Source organism: Cavia porcellus, unplaced genomic scaffold, assembly GCF_034190915.1.
Source record: "Cavia porcellus strain 051 isolate PalLab524CR breed Dunkin Hartley unplaced genomic scaffold, mCavPor4.1 scaffold_1, whole genome shotgun sequence".
NCBI lineage: Eukaryota > Metazoa > Chordata > Mammalia > Rodentia > Caviidae > Cavia > Cavia porcellus.
In genome coordinates, this window is record NW_026947484.1 from 134,935,773 (window position 1) to 134,959,093 (window position 23,321).

General features: G+C 35.7%; 1 protein-coding gene across 2 annotated transcripts in view; it reads right to left on the reverse strand.

Moving 5' to 3' along the window:
• The window catches only part of Dennd2c (DENN domain containing 2C), a 118,424-nt gene that overhangs the window by 33,022 nt on the left and 62,081 nt on the right, over positions 1 to 23,321 (reverse strand). The window contains exons 1-7 of one of the 2 annotated variants that reach the window (XM_063255819.1): positions 14,309 to 14,416; positions 12,220 to 13,228; positions 10,929 to 11,065; positions 10,457 to 10,569; positions 9,728 to 9,898; positions 5,952 to 6,048; positions 1,431 to 1,475 (exon numbers count right to left, since the gene is read on the reverse strand). In XM_063255819.1, coding sequence (XP_063111889.1) covers positions 1,431 to 1,475; positions 5,952 to 6,048; positions 9,728 to 9,898; positions 10,457 to 10,569; positions 10,929 to 11,065; positions 12,220 to 13,040 — 1,384 coding nt within the window. In that variant the 5' untranslated portion in view covers positions 13,041 to 13,228; positions 14,309 to 14,416. Of the gene's footprint in view, positions 1 to 1,430; positions 1,476 to 5,951; positions 6,049 to 9,727; positions 9,899 to 10,456; positions 10,570 to 10,928; positions 11,066 to 12,219; positions 13,229 to 14,308; positions 14,417 to 23,321 lie in introns of those variants that run through there. The other variant, XM_005007888.4, reaches the window with a different exon arrangement.

Below are 23,321 nucleotides of genomic sequence, written 5' to 3' on the forward strand. Positions count from 1 at the left end.
TTTCCTTTCTCTCCTTGGTAATAGATATATGCTTATATCAATAAATCATGCTAAACTCATGGGGAAAATGAAGTAGAAGAAGATACCTATTAATGGACTACTACTTAAAAAGAATCAAACCACGGAAGCATGTTTTTAAAATAGTACATGACAATACCTGCCCCAAACAGGATAACATGTATTTTCTATTCTTATTTATCTCTAAATTCTGAACAACTTGGACCATCTTTACTAGGGAAATGGTATACTTGCAGAGGAAAAAGTGTAACTATTGTGTCATTCTGAGTCACTGACCAGGAGACTCATTCTCTCTCTCTCTTTTTTTTTTTTTTTTTGAGATACAACACATTCTTCCTCAAAAGAAGTTAATGATGGCACAAAAATACTAAAACACTAAAAATACTTTAAAAATACAAAGAGGAATGGCTCCCTGAAATTATTTATGACATTTAGTGCTCCAGGCAAACCTTTAGTTACCCCAACAGGCTAAGCTCAAGTCAAGACAATTTTAGGTCTTGTTTCTCCCTTAGCAATAACACTAAAATAGTCATCCTCACACATCAAGGCTGAACCTCATGATGCTTTAGTCAGGCTACTGAATTAAACCTCTGAGGCAACTCAGGCCAGTGAAATAAGCACAAGACTATTAGTCAGAAGATTACAAAGTATCAGATTTCCAGATAGTTCATGTTCCCTACTCTTCTATCCATCAGTATGTCAGGTATTTAACAGGAAGTAAATAACTTGCTGTGACAATTCATTAAAGATAAAGATACAGAGCACCATGAAGTGCTTGGATGAGTAGAGCCAGAAATACACTTTCTAACACAAAGCAGACAGCACAATACATTGGAATATAACTGCCTATGAATAAAAACAGGTAATATTTCCTTTCTCCTTTTTTTTCCCCCAGTGCTGGCAATTGAACTCAGGGCTTTGCACATGGTAGGCAATCTCTCTACCACTAACCACTGAGCTACATACTCAGTTCCTAAATCTTTCTTTCTTCTTTTTTTTTTTTTTTTACTAAATGTTTCCTTTTTCAAACCCAAAGATACCAAAATGACTATATAACTATACTTGAGTTACTATGAAAAATCAGCTATTAAATGGAAAGTATTTGTTGCAGAGGGTAATTCATACACTCTGTTGGGCTGCCACAAAACCACTGCATATATGTCCTGCTCTTGAAAGAACACCCCATCCTTAGAACCATACTGGTTGGCCTCTATCCATTAGAGAGATTTAACATTCTGTAAATCACTGATATACTAGTTTCCCAAATCACATCAGATTCCAAAAATCAAGAAATGATCTACAAAGTGAAACTTCTTGAGGGGGAAAAACAAGCTTAATCACAAAGACAAGAGCCACCCCACCCATAACCAGTAACATCATGAGAAAGGGAGCAGCCCCACTGACTCACTCACTCTTTGGCAGATATTCGCCATCACTTTCATTCCCACTGGTTTCACCTGCAAAGAGAGGAAGAGCTTCCATCTGTATTGTTCAACAGTAGGAAATACCTGAGGATGAGTATAAAGGAAACCCTCCCAGGCCCAGGGAGTAAGTACAAGGAACAACAGTTCTGCTAGAACTGCTTAGAAGTCATTTCTTTATGTCAAGCAGTTGTCAAAAGAGAAAACAATTGTTCTTATTCAAGAGGGTATATGCTAAGATCCCCAATAGATGCCTGAAATGTGGCTACTACTCAACTATATATATACATTTTTTTCTTTTACATACATACCTATGTATAGCTAATTTATAAATTAGGTATAGTAAGAAATTAAAAACAATATCTATAATTATAACATAATAAAAGTTATGTGAATATGGTCTCTCTTTTAATGTATGATGACATGATGCTTATGTGAAAGTGAGAGAAAAGACATAAGCACTGTACTGTAACATTAGGCCACTATGTAAGGATCACTTGAGTCACTGACAGTATATCTGATAACCTGGATGGCTACTAATATGTGTGTAGCATCTTAGCTCTGTGGTAGAGAATTGAACAAAGAGAAGATTCACGTCCTGAGCAAGAAGGAATAGAACAGTTCAAGAATTCACTATACTAGTTAAGAATTCTGCCCAATTTAAAATTTATGAATATTTCTACTATTTTCCATTAAGACTTTCAAGCCTCAGTTTACCACTAGTAACTGGAGCCTTGGAAAGTGACCTACAGAAAAAGATTCAGAGAAGAAGCTGCTCTAATACATCTTCTTTCCACATTCTACCTCACTTCTCAGCTCTCTTCTGACCCTAATTCTAGAAATTAATCACCTTTTAGATTAGTTTTATGAAGTCTAGTTCAGGATAGATTCTATTTTAATTTCAAATCTCATCTGTATATAAAATTGCTAAACAAAAACCTGAACATCAACCAGACTACAGCTTTGAGAAAGAGTATCAAAAGATTTTTGTTTTGTGATACTAAGATTGAACACTAAGTTACACCATTAGCCCTTGTTATTTTGAGATGAGGTCTAACTAAATTGCTAAACTGTTTATGGTGGGCTCAAACATGCAATCCTCCTGCCTCAGCCTCCTAGAGTGCTGGGATTAATACGTACCCACCACCACACTTGGCTTCCAAGTAATGAAGTATCATTTAACCTCTTCTGTATACCTCTAACTACCTATGAGCCCATATTGATATCTCCTTTACTCTGAATTCTTATAGTTCTAATAATGATTTATTCTGTTTCTATTTTATGAAATCATATTTTAAGTATCCTGAGGATAAGGGTCTATGGTGTTTTTACAAGGAATTGTTGGGAACTGGTTTGTTTATCTGGCACTTGGACTGATTTCAGGGCCTTGCAAATGCTAAGCATTTACTCCACCATTAAGCAATATCTCCAGTCTATGAAGAAGTGTTTTGTATCATAATTCGGGGCACACAATTTACCAAAAAAAAGAAAAAAGTTTAACGAAAGGGCTGAAGTGGGCATGGAGCTGGACATACTTATAATCCTATCACTTAGAGGCCGAAGCAAAAGATCTAAGTAGGATACACATTACAATACTGTTTGAAGATATATATATGTATATCTTTACCCATACAAAATTTAAATATCTATAGGCTAAATGAAACATTAGAAACAATCAGCTAATAAAAATTTTTTTTGAAGTCTAGAATTGAATTGAGGGCCTCATTGAGCTATATTCCCAGTCTTTATAAAAATTTATCATCTATTTAAGTTTCATAAAAATGGAGGGCATATAAAGTCTGAATAATGTGACTATTTGGGCACAAAAAGTATTTGTATACTTAGCACCAGGAGTCTCTTAGGAGCTTATCAAATGTCTGGAAAGAAAGAAAGAAGCCAGGGCCGTGAAGCACACCTGTAACCCCAGCACTTTGGAGGCTGTGGCAAAGGAGCATTGCTGGGAGTTCAAGGCCAGCCTGGGGTAAACAGTGAGTTCCTAAACTCACTGAACTATATGGTGAGACCCTATTTCTAAAAACAAAAAACAAACAAACAAAAAATGAAAAACTAATAAGTATGACAGAATTCAATAAATCATTCTGTAATACTTGCAAACTGAAAGTTAAGAAATGTTGATGTTGAAATATACTCAGGAAGCATGTACTGAAAGGCATACATGATCATTCAGTTCTGCTAGGCACTGTTAATAAACGAATAAAGCTTTAGGAAAATGAAATCAGAACTGTCACAATGGAGCTAGGAGATTCTCAGGCTGAGAAAAGCTCCTCTACTTGGAGGAGTTGGTCACAAAGGCTGGGTAAAAACTTATTTTCTTTGAGTTATACAAAGGGGGAGAAAACTATCATGGAACTACACTGCAGTAACTACTACTTTTTTTCTTTTTTTTTTTGTGGTACTAGATATTGGCAATTTAGGTAACTGAAATCTTTCTCTTCCCTTTTCAATATTGATGTAGTTTGCTTGGGAGATTTTTGTTTTAAAGGAGTTGACTGTTCAAAAACTAGTCTTCAGTCAGGTGTGGTGGCATGAGGCCATATATCCAGCTACTTGGGAGGCTAAGGCAGGAGAATCATTTGAGCTCAGGAGTTTAAGGCCAGCCTGGACAACATAGTGAGATCCTGTTTCATTAAAAACAAAACAAAACAAGCAAACAAGGCCAAAAACACTAGTCTTAAAGCAAACTTACTAAAATCCTAATCCATTTGGCATGCACACAAAAAATGCTGTTAATTCAGAGAAATGATGTTTTACAAGTACTTGTCCTTGCCCCAAGGTCTTGACATTTTACATAATTAGCAATTTATAATTTCCTTATCTATAAAACAGTGACAATTCCATTTCTCACACAGGATTATTTAGAAAGTTAGAAATAATGTATCAGGAGGAATCTAAGACAATAATTGTACAGATTTCATTCTCTGTCTAGTTCTGAATTATACAAATTTAAAATTTTTTTCATAATATCCTTGATGAGAGGGAAATACATGAAAAAGCAGTAAACTGTTAAAAAATCCAGGTTTATGAGAGTCACTGTTGATGACAGGAAATGATCCGACGGTGAAACCATGGTAGTTGGTGGGAAGGTACGCTTCTTCCTCAGGCTCGGCTTCTGCCTGTCATTTTAGGTTGGTGCCTAACTCCAGTCAGACATGAGATACAGGCAGCACAACTAAAAGTTTCTTCCCCAAAGGAGAAGACTGAAATATATTTTGTAAAGCACTTTGAAAAATCTGAAAGCTCACGTTAAAAAGTGACAAGTTGATTTTGTTGTGGTGTGTGGTGCTGTGATTAAACATAATCATCACAGAGTAAAAATAGAGTGCAAGTTGAAATAGGATTTTATTTTCAGATAGGAAGTTGCTAGAACATAGAATGTGTTTTTAGGGGAAATTTAAAAATTTCTATCTTTAGAAAACTGCAAAAGTGAGAAATACAGCCAAGTGTGGTGGTGCACACATGTAATCCCAGGTGGCTCGGGAGGAGGCTGAGGCAGTAGCACCGTTTTGAGTACGAGACCAGCCTGAGCTACAAAGTGAGCTGAAGGGCAGCCTGAACTGTATAGCAAGACCCTGTCTCAAACAGAAAAAAAAAAGTAAGAAACATTCTTCTCTAGAATGCCTTTACTACTGTTTCTCTCTTATTAATCTTATTAATAAAAATTACTAAATTCTACATTTTTTTTTTACCAAAAAAGCTTAGACTCTCACATGTCTTATGTTTGTTTGTTTTGTTTTTGCAATGCTGAGAATCAAACCCAGGGCATCCCACATATTAGGCAAATGCTCTACCACGAAGTTATACCCAAAACCCTCACAACTTTTTATGAAAATCTAGTAATTCACTATAAATACTGAATGCTTATTAAGGAAATATAAGGATTTTTTGGTGACAGTGGGGAATGAACTCAGGACCTCTGCACTGAGCTTTTTTTAAAGCCCCTTTTTATAATTTCTTATTTTGAAACAGGTCTCACTAGGTCACTAAATTGCCCAGGTTTCCTGTGATTCTCCCTACCTCAACCTCCTGAAGTACTGGAATTACAGGCATGTGCCACTATGCTTCGCAGGGTAAGTTAAGTTTTATATAACCATCTACATATAGAACTTAAAACTTATGAACTCATGATTACAAGTTGAGTACTACATACCTCCAGTCTGTGAATACCTAATATTTTCATTTCATATTGGGGTATGACTACAAATCAAAGTAGAACTACAAAACAATCATTCAAACTACCTATGAAAATTAGATTCACTAGTTTCTTTTTTTTTTTTTTTTTTCATTTATTTACTCACTCAACACTTATTACTTGGGACAGAACTAAATGAAAGAAATCGGCAAAATGACCCCTTATCCTAAAGAATTTTATACTGAAGTTGGACTGACAGGAAAGTAATAAAAAATTATAATTCATTTCAGACATTAAGTTTTATAATGATTTTCCCCTCAAATGTTGACACCTGTAAGTAGCAGAACAATTATAATTCTTACCTTTTGAAGGAGATACCTCCTTTCCAGTGTAAGGGTGTAACTTTACCTTCTTCTTTCCTCTCTTGGATTGAAATATATCATCTATTTTCAATACAAACTGAAAGAAGTTCAGGAAAATACTAGTTAAAACCAACACAAGGTTTGCAGCTTGATGATTTAATTAGTGATTCTAATTTAGACATGAGATGTATTTTATAGGTAAAAACTTTTATTTTTTTAAAATTTTAAGTGATGATCTTTACATGACATATTGTTCAAACACTGAGTGCAGTTCAAGGCCAGTCTGAACTATGTAGCAAGATCCTGTACAAACAAAATACCAATTCCATATAAAATGGGTATGGTGACTTCTTTCCAGATGAAACCAGTACAGCCTCTTAGGGAGATTCCTTGTCATTCCATGTCACAACATGCAGGCAAGGTGACTACCACATTCTCTACAATGACCAAGTCATTATTATATGCAAGCTTTTGCTTGCCCAGAGTAGGAAGAGAAACACTCACTCATTTGGAAGAAAATGAAGCTCAGTTATTTCTGCTCCCAAGAATTCTTCCAAAAAGAAGATAATCACGCCTGGCAAGTGTTTTTGTTACCATTTTATTTTTAAGGTACTAGGGGTAAAGCCAGAGCCTTTGCACTAAGTTACATTCTCAGTCCCTCAGCTTTTTTTTTTTTTAATTGATATAGAGTCTATGTAGTTCAGGCTGATCTTGAATCAGCAATCTTCCTGCCTCAGCATTCTGAGTGCTAGAATTATAAGCATGTGGTCGTCACACCACACTCTTATTTTTTATTTTGAGACAGGGAATCATTAAATCATTATATTGCCCAGCCTGGTCTCAACTTTGTGATCATCCTGCCTCAGCACCCCTCCCCCGGCCAAGTTTTGGTCAAAGAAAATACACTTTCTTACTGAGAGTACAGATATTACAATTTATTTTAGAAAAATGTCCTTAAAAAAAGAGACTCTCAAATATGCCAAAGTACAAAACTATGTTTTTCTACTCCTTCCGCTCATTTTAAAAATTAATAATTTGGAGGGTCAGTCCTGGGGATTGAACCTAGGGCCTTTCCACTGAGTTACATTCTTAGCTCATTTTTCATTTGAGACAGAATCTTGCTAGGTTACAAGGTTGACCAGGCTAGGCTCAAACCTCCTGGCTTACCCTCCCAGGTTCTGGAATTACAGGCATACACCACCATGCTCAGCTAACACTATTAATTTTTAAATTGTTATATATATCTACTTCTCCCTAATAAGCATTTATCAGAATTCTTTCTTGGTTGCTGGGAAAGCTGTGTGTGTGTGTTTGTGTGTGTGTGTGCGCATGCGCGCATTGTATCTGAGAAAGAGATAGAAATAGCTAGAAACACAAAGTAGGTTGGGTAAAAAAGAATTACAGTACCTGATAGGCACTTTTAAAATAAGGAATAGTTTTTCCATGTGTATTTTTACATTAAGATTCCATACTTTTCTTATTAATCCTATTTTAGCACACTTAATGCCTAGAATTTCAACTGTTAAGATCATTATATTAGATGACAATCAACAAAGTTGCTTGAGAAAAATACTCTTGTTTTCTCTTTTGTCTTTGTCTCTCTCAGTCTGGCAATAAACAGGCTGTGAAGCAGTCCAGCACAAGAAAAAAAAAATGTGAGAAACATGTGCATCTTCTATGCAGATTATTCCTACATTTCTGGATGACTTTATTCTCTTAATTTTTTTATAACTGAATTCCGGTGAAAAGTTGCCAGTGATTCTTTTCACTTCTTTCTTCCTCCTCTTCCTTCCCTACTTCCCCTCCCTCTTCCTCCTTTTTTCTTTCTTTTTTGAGATAGGATTTCACTATACATTTTAGGCTTGCCTTGAACTCACTATGTACCCAGGCTGACCTCTAACTCACAATCATCCTGCCTTAACCTTCCTACTGCTGAGATTACATGCATGCACTACTACAGCCAACTTAAACATAGCATAATTTATTAATGTACATTTGAAAAGAATATCAAAATATTTCCTTAAAACTATAAGGAAAGGACACTACTGTTCTACAAGTATGAAGTAAAGTGATAAATTTAAGTTCTGATTATGAGGTTGGAAAAGGAGCCTATCTTCACCTTTTAGTTGCAGTAGAATGCTCTAAGAAATGACAGAAGCCATACTGCTGTACAGTCTTGACACAAATAACATAAAACAGCAGGAAACATACTCTAGCAAACAACCTCAAATATGCTTTCAAAGCAGGAAGAGAAAGGAAGGGTAGGAGAGAAGCATATGGATTAGATCAGTGATTTTCGACTGCGAAAGCAATTTTCCTTCCTGTCATCAGAGGGTAAATAAACACAAACTGCTCTTCTTATGGAATATTGTTCTTAAAATACTTCAAAGCCAGATTGCATATGTGATATCATAAAAGCAGAAGGTCACAGGTAGAAATGCTGACCACCTGTTCCTGACCAACAATCAAGAGTTCATCACCATTTTCTTTCATTCTGTTTCTCTCAAAAAACCTTTTGGAAACTTTTAAAAAAGGAACAGTTGGAACAAACCACCTATCATCAAGAAGAGGATAAGTTTTTAGTCCTCAAGATTCACAGTACACAAAAATCAAAACCACTAGAAAATCTCCATGGGCCTCATTTAACTCTACAATGCATGATTAGTATTTGCTACTGCCGTTCTAAGATTTTAAGAACCTTAATGCAGTGCTGTAGGTGTCTGTATTCTTCCTCTAAAGAACACATAATCTGTTATTTCAGGGCCATGTGGGAAGCTGCTTTGTTATACTAGCATGATTTACCAAAGGAGAATCTGCTGCTGGATGGCTGGCAGTTTTTCAAATCTGTGAATTTTAAAAAGAGAAGGCAGGAAACAGGAAGAATTTAATTGTGAAGCAGAATATTTCCCAAGAAACCAAAGAACAGAAACTGAGACAATAAAAAACTGTGACTTTAATGTTAAAATCAGGTATACAAATTATGTGCTAGATGAATACACATTGCTAATTCAAATAGGAGTAAGAAAAGAAATAACACTTAAATGACTTGACTTCTTTATGGCTGAATACTATCTGCATAGTATTTTGTCAATCTTAAAAACACTCTGAATTAAAAGAACAAAGTAATGGTTTAAAATTATTTACACATATTTTCTTAGGTGTCTTTCCTAAAAGACAATATATCTGTCCACAGTTAATCTTGATTTCTTTTTTTGGGTTGCAGTTGTTGAAAATGGGATGATGTACTGCCTTTTTTCCCTGGAGAATTAAGTTATTCAGTATGATTGCTGGTAAGTTTTTAGTTCCAAGTAACAGTTCAACCTCTCTTTTTCCTCCTCTGACTGGAAATTTTTGCCTGAAATATACTGTATATACTGTATTTACCTAGTCACTACTGAAAATCTGTAAATTAAGGCATAAAACTTAAGTCAAATAGGAACTTAATACAAGTAGGAACAACACTGAAACTAGCTTGAAAGAATGTTCCTTTTATGAGATTCTGGTGCTTCCTTAAAACAGACAGCTAATTTTGAGCTACAGTAATTGAAGTGAAGCCACCCATGTAATATCAACTTCCCAACTCAAAAAGAAACCCTGGCAAAAGCAAATCGTGCAATTTTATTGCATAACCAAAAGTTTAAAACTTAAGGCTGCTTTCCACATCTTTTAATTCCAATAGATTTTTTATAACCTATTATTCATTTCGGTTTAATGTTTATTTATTCTCACTTATGGAAATATTGAAATAAGACGAATGAAAGTACTGAAGTCCTTACCCTTGGAAGATTTCTCCTGTTTCTGTTTGCAAAATCTCCAGCTCCGAAAAGTTTCCATTCAGTTAAAGTGACAGGCAAAGTGGTATCCTTGGTAAACTTTGACCGGAAATAAGCTTGGGAGTTCTTCAGTTCCATAGTCTTTCGGTGAAGGAACTGCGGTTTGGGAGGAAGCTAGAAAAGGAGACGATATGCAGGTAAAGGTAAAGTCATCCAGTTAACACCCGTGTTTTCATGGAAAGTCAAAGCTAGCCCAGGAAAATATTCATCTTTCCTTTAAAATAATTTCAAATGAGAATACCATAATTTCTTTTTCACCACGAGTAAAGAGGTTTCTCAGTTTTAGAATTCAAAGTCTTCCTACACTGTAATCAAATTCCTAGAGAACCTTCATAACTTAGAGCCAGAGGTTTCAATACTCTCAGGCACCAGGGCAGGTAATTTAAGTCACAGGATGATGTGAGACTAAGAGGGAATAGCCGGAACTGCACTAAACTGAAAATTGTTCATGGTTCATCTAAAGGTACTTACATTCAAATTTTCTGAGGTGTTAAAATGATAACAAAAAAACAACCAGGCAAAGAAAAAGAAAAAAAAAAAACTATGTAGTGCCTAAAAAAACCAACAACAAAATTGTCTCTTAGTTTTGGCCCCATTTAAACCATTTTAACTATTTTGTATAGAACATAAAACAAGACTCTAATGTTCTTTCAATTAATCTTGTAGCTGTACCTTGGGTGTTTTGAAAGCACTTTTAGTGGGTGGTAGCTTCCATGCTGAAGGGGATCTCCACAAAGGCAGAGGCTGCACTGGAATATCTTCATATGGATTTTCTTTGGTGGGATCTTGAAAAGTAACAAAAATTGCTTACAGCAACATAATTAAATAGAAATAAAGGAAGTGAACACAGCAAAATTTTTAAAAATTGATTATATTTAGGGTTCTTATTCTTCACTGCTGTAGAAATGTGGTTTTTGAGAGCAACATCAAACCAAGGTAAAAAACATTTACTTTTAAATTGAATAATCCATTGCACTAGTTGTAAAATTCACTAGAGTAAAAAAAATTATACCAAACGTACCCATACTACAAAGACAAATGTAGACCAAGATTATGTTTGATTATAAAAGAAAATACTATCCTATAATTAGACAGTATCAAATACATACTCATTAAATTTAAGAGCAAAGTTGTATACACCTACACATGATATCTTCATAGATATTATCCTCAGACTGTGTGTAATAAAGTGCTGAACCAGAATTTCTCCCAAGTTCTTTATGAATCTGCTGTGAATTCCGATTTCGAAAGTGCTGAATATCCTCAAATTCAAAGGATTTCCTTAGGAAAGAAGATACATTTTAATGCTATATTTTTCAAAACTCTAATCTTCTTTAAATAGAAACTGCTAAGTAAAGGATTTGAGTGAAACATCAAAAATCGTTTTATCAAAGATGTAAGAATAAACTACACTGATGCCCTCTACGCACATGACAAAAGTGAAGGGTTTTAAGCAAACATATTCATGTTATTTTTTTAAATTGAGTTATTAGTGATCATACTCATCACAGGAAATTTGTACATGTGCATGATATATTTTGATTCCTTCTAACATTCATGTTCTTTACCTTTTTTTTTTTTGAGACGGGGTCTCACTGTGTAGTTCAGGTTGGACTTGAACTCAGTGTGCGGCCCAAACTAGCCTCAAATTTGTGGCACTCTTCCTGCCTCAGATTCTGGAGTGCTGGGATTACAGGTGTGCGCCACCACATCAGATTTCACTAGGTTCATTATGTTTACTCATTCATTAAAAGTAAGCAATCTTTCTTTTTTTTTTTTTTTTTTTTTTTTTAATTTTGAGACTGGGCCTTTCTATGTAGCCCAGGCTAATCTTCCCACTTCATCCTCTTAAGTACTGAGCTTGCAGGCATGTGCTGCCTTGCCCCTGCCCTTGGTTTTTGTTGTTTTTGGAGAGAGGGTCTCATACCTCAACTCACAATCCTCCTACGTTAGCATCCTGAGTGCTGGGATTACAGGCATTGTACCATATTTGGCCCTACAAATCAAACAGGAAGCCAAGTGTAGTGGCACACACCTGTAATCCTAACAACTCAAGAGGTTGAGGCAAGAGAACATAGCAAGTTCCAGGCTTGGCTATAAAATGAGTTGAAGGCCAGCCTGAAGCCTAAGCCTGGTTTGCATACTGAGTTGAAGGCCAGCCTGAAATACACAGTGAGACACTGTCTAGAAAAACAAAAACGAAAATGAACCAACCAAAGATACAAATGGAAGGTTTTCTGATATACTAAGCTAATTGTTATAGATATTACTTCTACTTTTTCTTCTTTTCATTTTCCCTGTATGTTAGTCAATATCAATATGATCAAATTAAGGCTGTAAGCTAGGCTAAGAAATTAAAATTGATTTGAAAGGAAAGAGAACTAATCCTAAAAAGAAAATGCTTGCAAATCATTTTGCCTAAGATAAAAACATACCTCTTTGATCTCCCTCTAATTTTTCCTCCATATTTCTTTGGTTCAAGGTCCCGAGAAGAGGCCAATGTAGATTCTGCACAAGAACTATTTTCACAGTGTTTTCTGTCACAGTTCCTTTCTTCATATGGTCTAACACCAGACTCGGATAAGTACCTGAATGTCCTGCGTGGTTTTGGCAAAGGGTTTATAGAAGATCCACATTCTTGCCCCTCAGGTTCAGAGTAAATATTTTCTAAGCTCTTAGTCATTCCATATGAATTATTTAGAATGCTACAATTCAGTTTTTTTTCTGAAAGGCCACAAGGCTCTAAAGCCAAATTTAAGACTTTATCTGGAGGAAGTGCTTCTATTTTCTTCCACAATATTTGTGAGGTATACAAGTTTCCTGGAGATAATGAAGTCTCAGAACCTATCACAACTTCTTTCCAGCTTTCAATTTGTTTGACTCTGGAACATACCCAACTGGATTCTGATTCATTTTTAAAGATGTGTGTATCATCATAGTCATGATTTCCACCTTCATCCTCACTCAGATCATGGCTTTTAGCACCTTCACTCATATCTAAACCCACATTTTGAGAGTTGGTTATACCCAAGTTTTTGTTCTGAACCCTAGCAATAGGATTTTTCTTGAGAATCTCTTGGTGACAGTTGTATCTCACTCCAAAGTCCTTTGGATGCCACTTGGATAGATTAGACGTACCATTAGTCCTTCCTTCCCACTGGGAAATTTTTTGTTTGATGTTTTTGCAGTGGCTTCTTGACAATGTCTGAACAGCAGAACGAGAAAAACCAACATCCATGTTCCCTGTTGTGTGCATGACAAGTGATGAATCTTACAAAGGTTCCATTAAAAGTGACAGTGAAATGCTATACAGTTTATGCTGTTGGAAGTGAAATGGCTCCAGTACTTTTCTTTCATGTTTAACTTGTAAATGTCTTTTTAAAAACAATTAATTTTGATCACTGATCCTCATGGGAAATGGCTTTAACTTTGTCTTGAATAATCCTATTAAAATGAGACAAGAATGTTAACACAATATATAACTCCTTAATTTAAACTCTACTAAAACATCACCCACTTAACCTTAAGCAATTAATTTACATCACAGGAGTAAAAATGCATGTGTAATTCAACTCCATAAAGGTAATCCTAAAGTAAGATACTGAGAAAATACAACATTGTGACATTTTTTAAAGCGGTCATTTCAGGGGCTGGGGATTTAGCTCAGTGACATAAGCTCCTGCCTTGCAAGCAGGCAGTCGTGAGTTCGATCCCTGGTACCGATAAAAAGGAAAAGGACAAAAACAAAAAACCCCTGTCATTTCAAAACAGATTTAATATTCTGCCACATTTAATTTCCTTAGATTAAGTATAATGAGGGTTTTAAGCATTACCTATAGCAGTATACATTATTTTTTAATAAAACAATTTTATTGTTCATTTGTTTGTTTTTGAGATAGGGTCTCACTATGTAGTTCACGCTAATTTTGAATTTTCTATGTGGCTCAGGCTAGCCTTGAACTTTTCATGATTCTACTGCCTCAGTCTCCTGAGTGCTGGAATTACAGATGTACACCACCACACCCAGCTTACAGTAAACCAATTCTTTATGAAACTTTGTCTTCATCAAAAAAGGGCCAGCACACATATATAGAAATACATTGACCGGGCCAGGGATATAGCTCAGCGGCATAAGCACCTGCATGGTAAGCTCAAGGTCTTGAGTTCAATTCCTAGTACCTGCCCCCCTCGAAAGAAAGAAAGAAAGAAAGAAAGAAAGAAAGAAAGAAAGAAAGGCAGACATTGACTGACCAAAAATTTAATGTACACATCCACAGCAAGAGTCAGTTAGTTTGCAAATATACACAATAGGTATTCCCTATCTTAAGTTGATAGGCAGTATTAGTCTATCATATACCCTTATTTCAACTCTATTAGCAGCTCAACTGCATAAACAACCTGCTAAAGTGAACCCAAGTTGCCCGTTAAATATTGTCTCTTCAAAATAAAACACTTGCTTTTCAGGGACTGAAATTCCTACATCTCTGCTACCACATTCTTGACCCAAATATGCAAAATACTTACAGTGGCTGTCACATTACTTCCTTTCACTTAGAGGCTTCACTCAGTCAGGCCCATAAACTGTTTTCTCAAATACGAAATTTAGCAATAAAGTTTTTCCTGCCATCTGAGCACAGACTTGCTCTCAAATTCTATTGTATACTGGTTATAAATAGCAACTGATTCACAACTTCCTGAGGTAGGGGGTCATCCTTCCTTGAGCTTTGTCTGTGTGGACTTGATTAACACACAGGAAAATATCTTATTGCAGCTCTTTCAGTACAGCTGACCAAAACTGATATATATGCAACACACACACATACACACACCCAACTTATTCTTGGCAGAATAAATTCTCTTTATGATCTTTGTCATAAATTATTCCCATAACTTTGGAGAAAAACCAGCTTTGCCAGCAAATAGATTCTGATGATGGTCTGATGAAAAGAAAATTACCCTTAAAAGCCTTGAGAAAGAAATTAAACTGAAATGGGCAGGAAAACTCTAACATTACCAAAGTACAACAGAACTCTTGATAAAAGACAACATAGAATATCAAAATTCAAACAGCTGCTGTTGCAAATTTTTTCCTGCTTCTGATGTTGATAGGCAATTTCTAGAGATTTCAGGGTGTCTTTTAGAATCAGGTCTTCTTCACTATGGACAACAAGAATTGTTTTCTTGGGCTTCTGGGAGGCACCTAGAAGTTTCTGTCTTTGTTAATCCTTTTCCTTGGGTTAGTATGGTTTTAGGTGTAAATATCAAATTGGTATTTTTGAAAAGGATAAAAATTGCCAGGACTACAACAACTTTTTAAACTTGAAAACTTTTGGCACAAATAGCTACATCTATAGAACTCACCCAAATAGAAATGACATGGATAATATTTCTGTAGTAACAGTAGTATAGCAACATTAATTTGGGACATGTGACGAATTTTGTATTGAAGGCACATAAACATAGCTCTGTCAGACCCACATTTTTCTTTATAATATTTCTACTGATTATTAATTTTGAGTTATATTAAACAATGAGCACTTAATAGAAAAAATAACAAAAAAGTACTGAGTTCTTAGTATTTATTGTTTATTTAAAAAGCATAAAAATTTTCAACATCAACTGTTTTTGGTGTACTAAGTCTAAAAAAACACAAATTCTTATATGAATGAAAACAGTAGTTTACAATGAAAACAGCACTTTACAAAAAAATCGTTATTTCAATTATAACATCTAAAGTAGTCTGCACATGTGAAAACAGCATGTTCCATATGCATGCATTACTGACACTGACCTCACAATGTCTTATGCTTTCTTGGCCTTTCTGTAGAACATACTTGACATCTCACTGGTCTTGCTGTTTTGTCAGGAGGTTCTTATTATACAGTGTGCCGTTAACAAGAACATAAAATATCAATAAAATAAAGTATTAAATTCTTACTATATTGTGTGTTTAGAATGGCATTTTCACATCAGCTGTGTACTTCCTTACAAAACCTAAAAGATAATATCAGAAATAAATTCCTATATGAATTGCAATTTAAATGCCAATAGAACTCTACCACAAAAATGAGCCTCGCTTTAACTATCCTACCCAAGGCAGTCTTCACACATAACAAGTACATGTTTCAACATACACCTCACTTATACTGACAGCACATGTGCTCAGCTTTCATATGTGGCATTCTTGTCATCTCTCTTACCTTCCTGTTTTTTTCAGGAGCTTCCTAATAAAGCACTTAGCAGTGAAATAAAGTACCAATAAAATAAAATATCAAATATGTAATAAGTGCGTAAGTGAATAGACAGCAACATTTTTACATCAGCTATGTACTTGCTTACAAAACCTAAAACATAATTTCAAAAATAAAATCCTATGTGTAGGGGCTGGGGATTTAGCTCAGCGGCATAAGCACCTGCCTTGCAAGCAGGCAGTCGTGAGTTTGATCCCCGGTACCGACAAAAAGGAAAAAAACAAAAAAAGACCAAAAAAAAAAAAAAAAAAAAAAATCCTATGTGTACTAGAATGTAAACAAACAAAAGTCTGCCACAGAAATAAGCTCTGCTTCAACAGTCACACCCAAGGTAATCTTCACACATGAGAACTGCATGTTCCATACACAATTATTGCTTACGTTGATAAGCATGTGTTTTGTTTTCCTGTCTTTTCCCATAGGGCACAGTTGACATAGTTTATATTTGCCTGTTATTATAGTAGGTCTTTGTGATGCTGTGGCTGCCTGTTCACCTGCTGCCAGCTCACTGATGTGCTCCACAATTTTTTTTCCTAGTTTCCTGGGCAGAAACATTTTATTTTTCCTCTGCTGTAAATGATCTTATGAGCTTCAGTTTAATACTCTAAGAAAGTTTCTCTGCAGTATTTTGCACTTACTTTATTTGTAAACTATCAAACTATTTATGCCATACTTATTTAGCATCCAATGAAACACAACCACTGATGAATGCTGTTTCAAGTGACATCACAGGTGCTACACAACTCATCAACAACATCTACTTCACCTTTGATTTTGTAGTAGAAAGTCTCCATCTGAGGATTCCCTTTTACTGAGGTTGCCCTATCATTACTGCCCTAATAAGCCAGGCATGGTAGTGTGTCTGGGTTACTTTTCTATTGTTGCTGGGATAAAACACCTGACACCCAAAATGAAGGAAGGAAAGGTTTATTTAGCTGTTTGTGGTGGTTTCAGTCCAAAATTAGCTGGCTGCAAGGCAAGGTTGCATGGCACGGGGGCAACACTTCAAGGCAGATGCAAGCAAAAGCAGCCAGAACACAATCAGGGAAAAGCCTTTTCTCCCTTACATTGTAAGAAGCAGGCTACCCACCTCCTTGGGCAAGTACAGCATTCACAAAATCTCCTTGCCCTCCTCTGCATCTGGTTAGAATGTTTACAAAGTAAGAACCCCAGTTCCCTGCTGAGCCTATTAGTTAAACTTTGAAACTTCTCAAATTGACACAATGTATCAACCATTACAAGGCAAATGCTTATAATCCCAGCATCTGGGGAGATAGAGACAGGACTACTGGGAGTTTGAGGCCAGCTAGAACTACATAATGAGTTCCAAGGAGAGCCTAAACTGCATAGCAAGATTTTGTCTCAAAAAAAGGAGAAACAAAAAAAAGGAAAACAAAGTGAGAAAAAAAAAAAAAAAAAGGAAAAAAATAGAAACAAAGCTTTTGTTACTGGGGAGAGGAATGAGTTGAAGTGAGGGTAGGGAAATGGAAAAAAACAAGTTATATCATGTACAAGTACAAATTCTCTGATGAATGTGATCATTATGTACATCTAAAATGTACCAATAGCTGGGCACGGTGGCACATATCTGTAATCCCAGCATTCAGGAGGCTGAGGTAGGAAAATTGCTGCAAGTTTGACCCAGCCTGAGCTACAAAGTGAGTTCTAGGCCAGCCTGAACAGCATAGTGAAACCCTGACTCAAAAAGACAAAAGAAAAAAAATATACCAACAAAATCTGATTGGAAAACAAAACTTCCATCATGGTGGAAAGTTGATATTGACAATACCACTTTGTTTTTCTTTGCCACTTATGAAGCCAATGATATATTTTTCTAAAATACAAAGATTATAATATACAAAGGTCTGTTTTGAAATAGCAATATTTCATTTTTGTTTTTTTCCTTATATAATTCCTGTGCTGGTCAACTTGTACTCTGTTAGCAAATGTAACATCAATTGCAAACTAGTAAACATACTGTTGAATATCACACTCTGATTAGTTTGAGAACTGGGAATAACATCTGTTCATAGCATAATTCATTTTACTACTATCCTAGTAAGACTGGCTGAGCTCCAGGACAAATGCTTAAACTGAAAATATAACAAGTCTTTTCATCTACAAGGACATAAATTTTATGTCACAGTTTGACCCACTGCTTTTCAATAAATTTTTTACATTCCTGTGATGACCTTGGGAAATGCTTGCTAAGTATAACAGACATATGAATGCTTTTAGTTCAGCTTGTGAGATGTCATAATAAATACATTTGTTAATATGGCCATTGGTGCATACAGAACATTTTACCTGCATTTCAGCCCTTGCATATTTCACAGTATCTTTTAGCATTTTGTCTGTTACAATTTCCAACAATGAATAGTAGTGCTGGCTTTCTGTTCATTATGTTTCAACATTGCCTAGACCTGCACTATATTTTCAGACACTGTTCTAACACTGCGTTGCTCCATTTTATTGTGTGGCCATTTTGCTTCATTTCAACTCATCAAATAAGCAATCACATTACTGTTTTCTTCATCATCTGGATCAAGGAGCTCTGCATACAGACTATTTCTGTATTACTTGATTCTTGCTCTGGTTCACTGTCACAGAAACTTTGGCTCACATAGCCAATGTCAAACTCATGATCATCATACACCCACACTTCTCTTCATTATGAAAGCATGTACTTTATTATAATGGATCATCTTCATGATTCATCTGATGATTCACTTTTGACTTCTTCTAAAACTTACAAATCTGTTTTTCATATGCCATTGCACTTAACAGGGCTACTTCTACCAGAAAAGCAAAAGAAAACTTTTTTTAAAAAACACACCCCAGAGTGATGTGGTTCTACTGGACCCTCCATGACATTCAAGTAAACATATGCAAAACCAGTTAGCCAGAATATAAGGTGAGTATAAATACCATTTTGCTACTTTTGCATATGCATACCCTCCTTGCTATCTGTCATACCAAGTGGATAAATACATATACTGGTTTTTGTATCCCTCAGGGAGAAGCACTGAGACACAGAGTCAGCAACTACGACACGAAAGTACAAATTTACAGCAGATAAGGGATGGATGGATGGGTTCTTTCGGACCCAGTCTTAAGCCCCTCATAAGACAATCATAACATAGTTATTACAAAGAGAAATCCTGCTAGTGTTTAATGTGCTCTGATATGTTGTAGCTTTCATAACATAAATAAACTATTTCAAAAATAAAAATGTTTAGTGCATTTAACCACATTTATGCCTTTATTGCTAATATAGAAAGTTTCTTCGAAGCTGATTTTACTTTTCTAATTTTCGTTAAATTACTTTGTTCCTTTTATGACCTGTATCTCTTACACTGGTTTGTTTTTCATTGGTTTTACTGTTTTATTATCCTGGGTTTTATCCTCTTTAAAATAAATAAATATAAATAAATAAATAAATGGTTATCTACTTCACATATAGGTTGTCAAAAGGTCCTATACAAAAAATAACTATCATTTTCCAAACAAAATCTGCCTCAACAACCTCATGTTTGTCACTATAACTTAATTAACTACTCAGGCATTTTAATACCCAGTACCCTCCTGCTCCATGGCTCTCTTAACCCATGACATCTTTTAAACTCCATTGTTCACACCCCCTAGTTTCATAACTTGACTTCCTCTATGGGTGGACATTCTATTTCCTAAGTGCTGACCCAGTTTTCAAATCCTGGATCTTTCAAATGCTTCCTAAATTTAGTCAATTTATGTCCCTGGATGTTGGTTTTCAAGCTTGTTTCAACAGTTCTAAATGAAACAAAGGCTGAGAACACCTAAGAACTTGAACAATTTTTTAAAAATTGCTTTGTTTTAGAAATGGGAAGTATACCAAGAGAGAGATGGAGAAGGGATGTAAAGGACATATAGTAAGAATTAAGACATATTATGTACATGTAACAATGCTCCACCATGAATGTAATCATTATGTACTGGAAACCTACTGTGACAAAAATAAAAATAAAAACTAAGATAAAAACAAAAATAAAAAACTTAACTGTTGTTTCTTCTCATTAAAACCACATGCACACACAAACAAAGGCAAAGACAAAGACTTCTCTAGAGATTAAATAGTATCTAAGGCAGTTAGGATTCACAAAAAAAGAAGGTGGAGCATACATAGTCACAATGGGCAATCTCCCAAAAAAGAGACAGGAGCATTCATTTAGGTCCTTAGGAGAACAAAAAAGCAGAAATAAGAGAATAGAGCATGCCTTTTTTGTTTTCCAGCACTAGAGGTCAAACACAGAACCTTGTGCACATCAGGTATGTGCTTTACCACTGAGCTACATTCCTAGCCTAAGAACACTTTTTAAAGCATAATAAAATAAAATGCTTAAAATGCTTATGCTCTTATGTTTTATTTTCTATTGCTTTTATGTAAGAAACGTATCAAACACAGCTTATTAATATAGAATATAATCTGTAATATAATCAATCTGTCATATATATGACTGTATTTTTAGTATATTAATTCCTGGTGTTGTGGCAAACATCTGTAATCCCAGCACTCAAGAGGCTGAGGCAGGAGGATTACTGTGAGTTTGAGGCCATCCTGCACTAAAAGTGAATTCAAGGCCATCCTGAACTACACAGTGAGACTCTATTTTTATAAAACCAAAACAAAACAAGTTGATAGTATATTTTTAAAAACTCTGAATATAGTTAAGTTAAATTCTCTGAGAAAGAAAATATTAATGCTCTATATTAATTAATGACACTCGTGTATAAGGACAAGTTGCTCCAAATCATTTAAAATATTTGATTTGATTTAAGAATGACATAGTAATTTGGAATATGCTGAAATCTGATTTACAAAACCATAAAGAGACAAAATTGTTAATTTTGCAGTATGTAAATTTTAACTTTAATAAGAAAATTAATGAGAGGTACCAGGAATACTCTCACTCCTAAGATGAAATAAATGGATAAAATGTGCCTTTCCAAAGTAATTAATGACAAAACTGGACAAACATACAAAGTGAGCACTTTCAGATGGTTAAGGACATTGTGACCCCTGAAAAAAAAGACACACACACACACACACACACACACACACACACACAAAACAGGTCCTAGCTTTTTCTCTGAAGGGTCTTTCTAGAAAGCAGAAGTGAGAGGAAGAACCCAAATAGAACATAGCAACTTTACAGAACTGAGGATAGATTGGAGTCTAGACAAAAGGCTGAAGCAATGAAAAATCTCATGACAGAGTAACATAAAGTAGGGAGTGACACAGAGAAAAAGCTATAGAAAGCTAAGTACATCCCTTGAAGCTTTGTCTAAACACTACCTTCAAATAAACTGAGTAATAGTTTTATTTGTTTGTTTGTTTGTTTGTTTGTTTGAGACACAGACTCACTATGTACCCCATGCTGGCCTCAAACTCTCAGCATCCTGCTGCTTCAACTTCCCGAGTACTAGGATTACAGGCATATTCCACTGTGCCTGGCCCAGAGTAATACTTCTCTAGGTTAGACAACAAACAACAGATGGAAGAAAGAACTGTCAGGGCAGTACAAACTGACTAATACACAGAGTTCATACAGGTTTGGGAAACATTCACATTTCAACGATACAGCTGGGTGTGGTAGCAGAGGCCTGTGATCCACCACTCTGCAAGTCTGAGCCCAGCTTGGGTGACTCAGTAATAACCCATCACAAAATTTAAAATAAATAAGGCTGAATATGCAGCTAAGTATGAAGGTTTTCAGTTCAACCCCCAGTATCACACCAGAAAGAGAGAGAAAGAGAATGAGAGAGACAAGAGTCAGAGAAAGGAAGAAAAATGACCTTGTGGAATATGCAAATAATGCAGTGAAGCAGTAATGACATCTCCATCATAGCTTAACAGTAGAACTCACTAGCTTTAGAATACAGGTAAATTTAGGGGATGCCTAATAGGAATTAAATTGAATCATAAGTAACTTAAGTACTCACAAATATACAAACTGAAAAATTGAATGAACACAACAGAAGTCAGACACTTTATAATAGAATACTTACAATGTCCATCATTCAATTAAAACTAGTAAACCTGCAAAGAAAATGACACCTATACACTGTGGAAAAATCAGCTAATAAAACTAAAACCCATGCTTCCAGGAAGATGGTGAGTGGTTAATAGCAGAGGAAGTTTTCTTGAGATTTGGTTGTCTAGATATTGGAATATATGAGGAATAAAAGGAAGAAAATGTGTCCCTGGGACCCAGAAAGGATCTGAAGAGAGAACTGAAGCCCGGGGGAGAGTGACGAGACTTCAATGCAGAAGAATGAGGTAGCAAGCCATGCTTTCTTCTTGAGCCCCGACTCACTGAGAGGGAAGTGGGGCTCAGACCTGCAGAAACACAGTGACTACTGTAATCCTCAGAGGCCATCATGGAGAAACACACAAGTGGAATGCAGTAGTGGATTCAGCAGACTGCAGTGGCTGTTTAGGGTCAAACCATCCTTCAGGAGAGGCAAATTGGCCACCAGCTATCTAGGAATGGGGTCAAATGAGCTCACAGCTCAGAATGTCTGTGGCCCAGGTCCATCTAGCAGCTGCCAGAGTCATGGTGAGGATGCTTAGGTTCAACTCCACAAGAGGAGCTAAGTTCAAGCAGCAGGAAACCTATTTTAGGGTCAACAGGAGATACATGGACTGATCAAGGGCCAGCTTCATAACCAGAAACTTGCCTTCGGTGGAGGTAAAGGCACAGGCTTGCTGGGATTATCCACTACTCTGCCATAAAACTATGGCTGGCTTGCTGGGTAGGATTCATCAACATGGTTCTGGACTCATCTGCCCACTTGGTCTACCAATGACATTAGAGACAATGCCTAAAAGAGGACTTTTTTTCTTTCTTTTTTCTTTTCTGGTTTTTGTTTTGCTGATGGTTTCTTCTTTTGATACACATGAATGCTGCTTCTAGTTTTTGTTGTTTTGTTCATTTCTTTCTCTCTTGCTATCCTGTTTTCTTCACCAGTTTCATAAAGTTTGTATAATCTTCCTTTGTCCTCCTTCACTTCTCTTCTATTTCTGTTTTCCTCTGAAAACCTTTTAAATATTTTTCCCCAAGGGTAAAACTGCCAAAATGAGGGCACTTTTACTCTGTATGCACTTTTCTGGATTCTTTTAGATTGTCGTTCAACCACAAATTTAGTTCATATGGGTAAAGGTGGCAAATTCTTAAGACAAATTTTCATTTTCTAGGCTGTTTGATGCTATTGTTATACTTAATTGTACAACTTAATAAGAATGACAG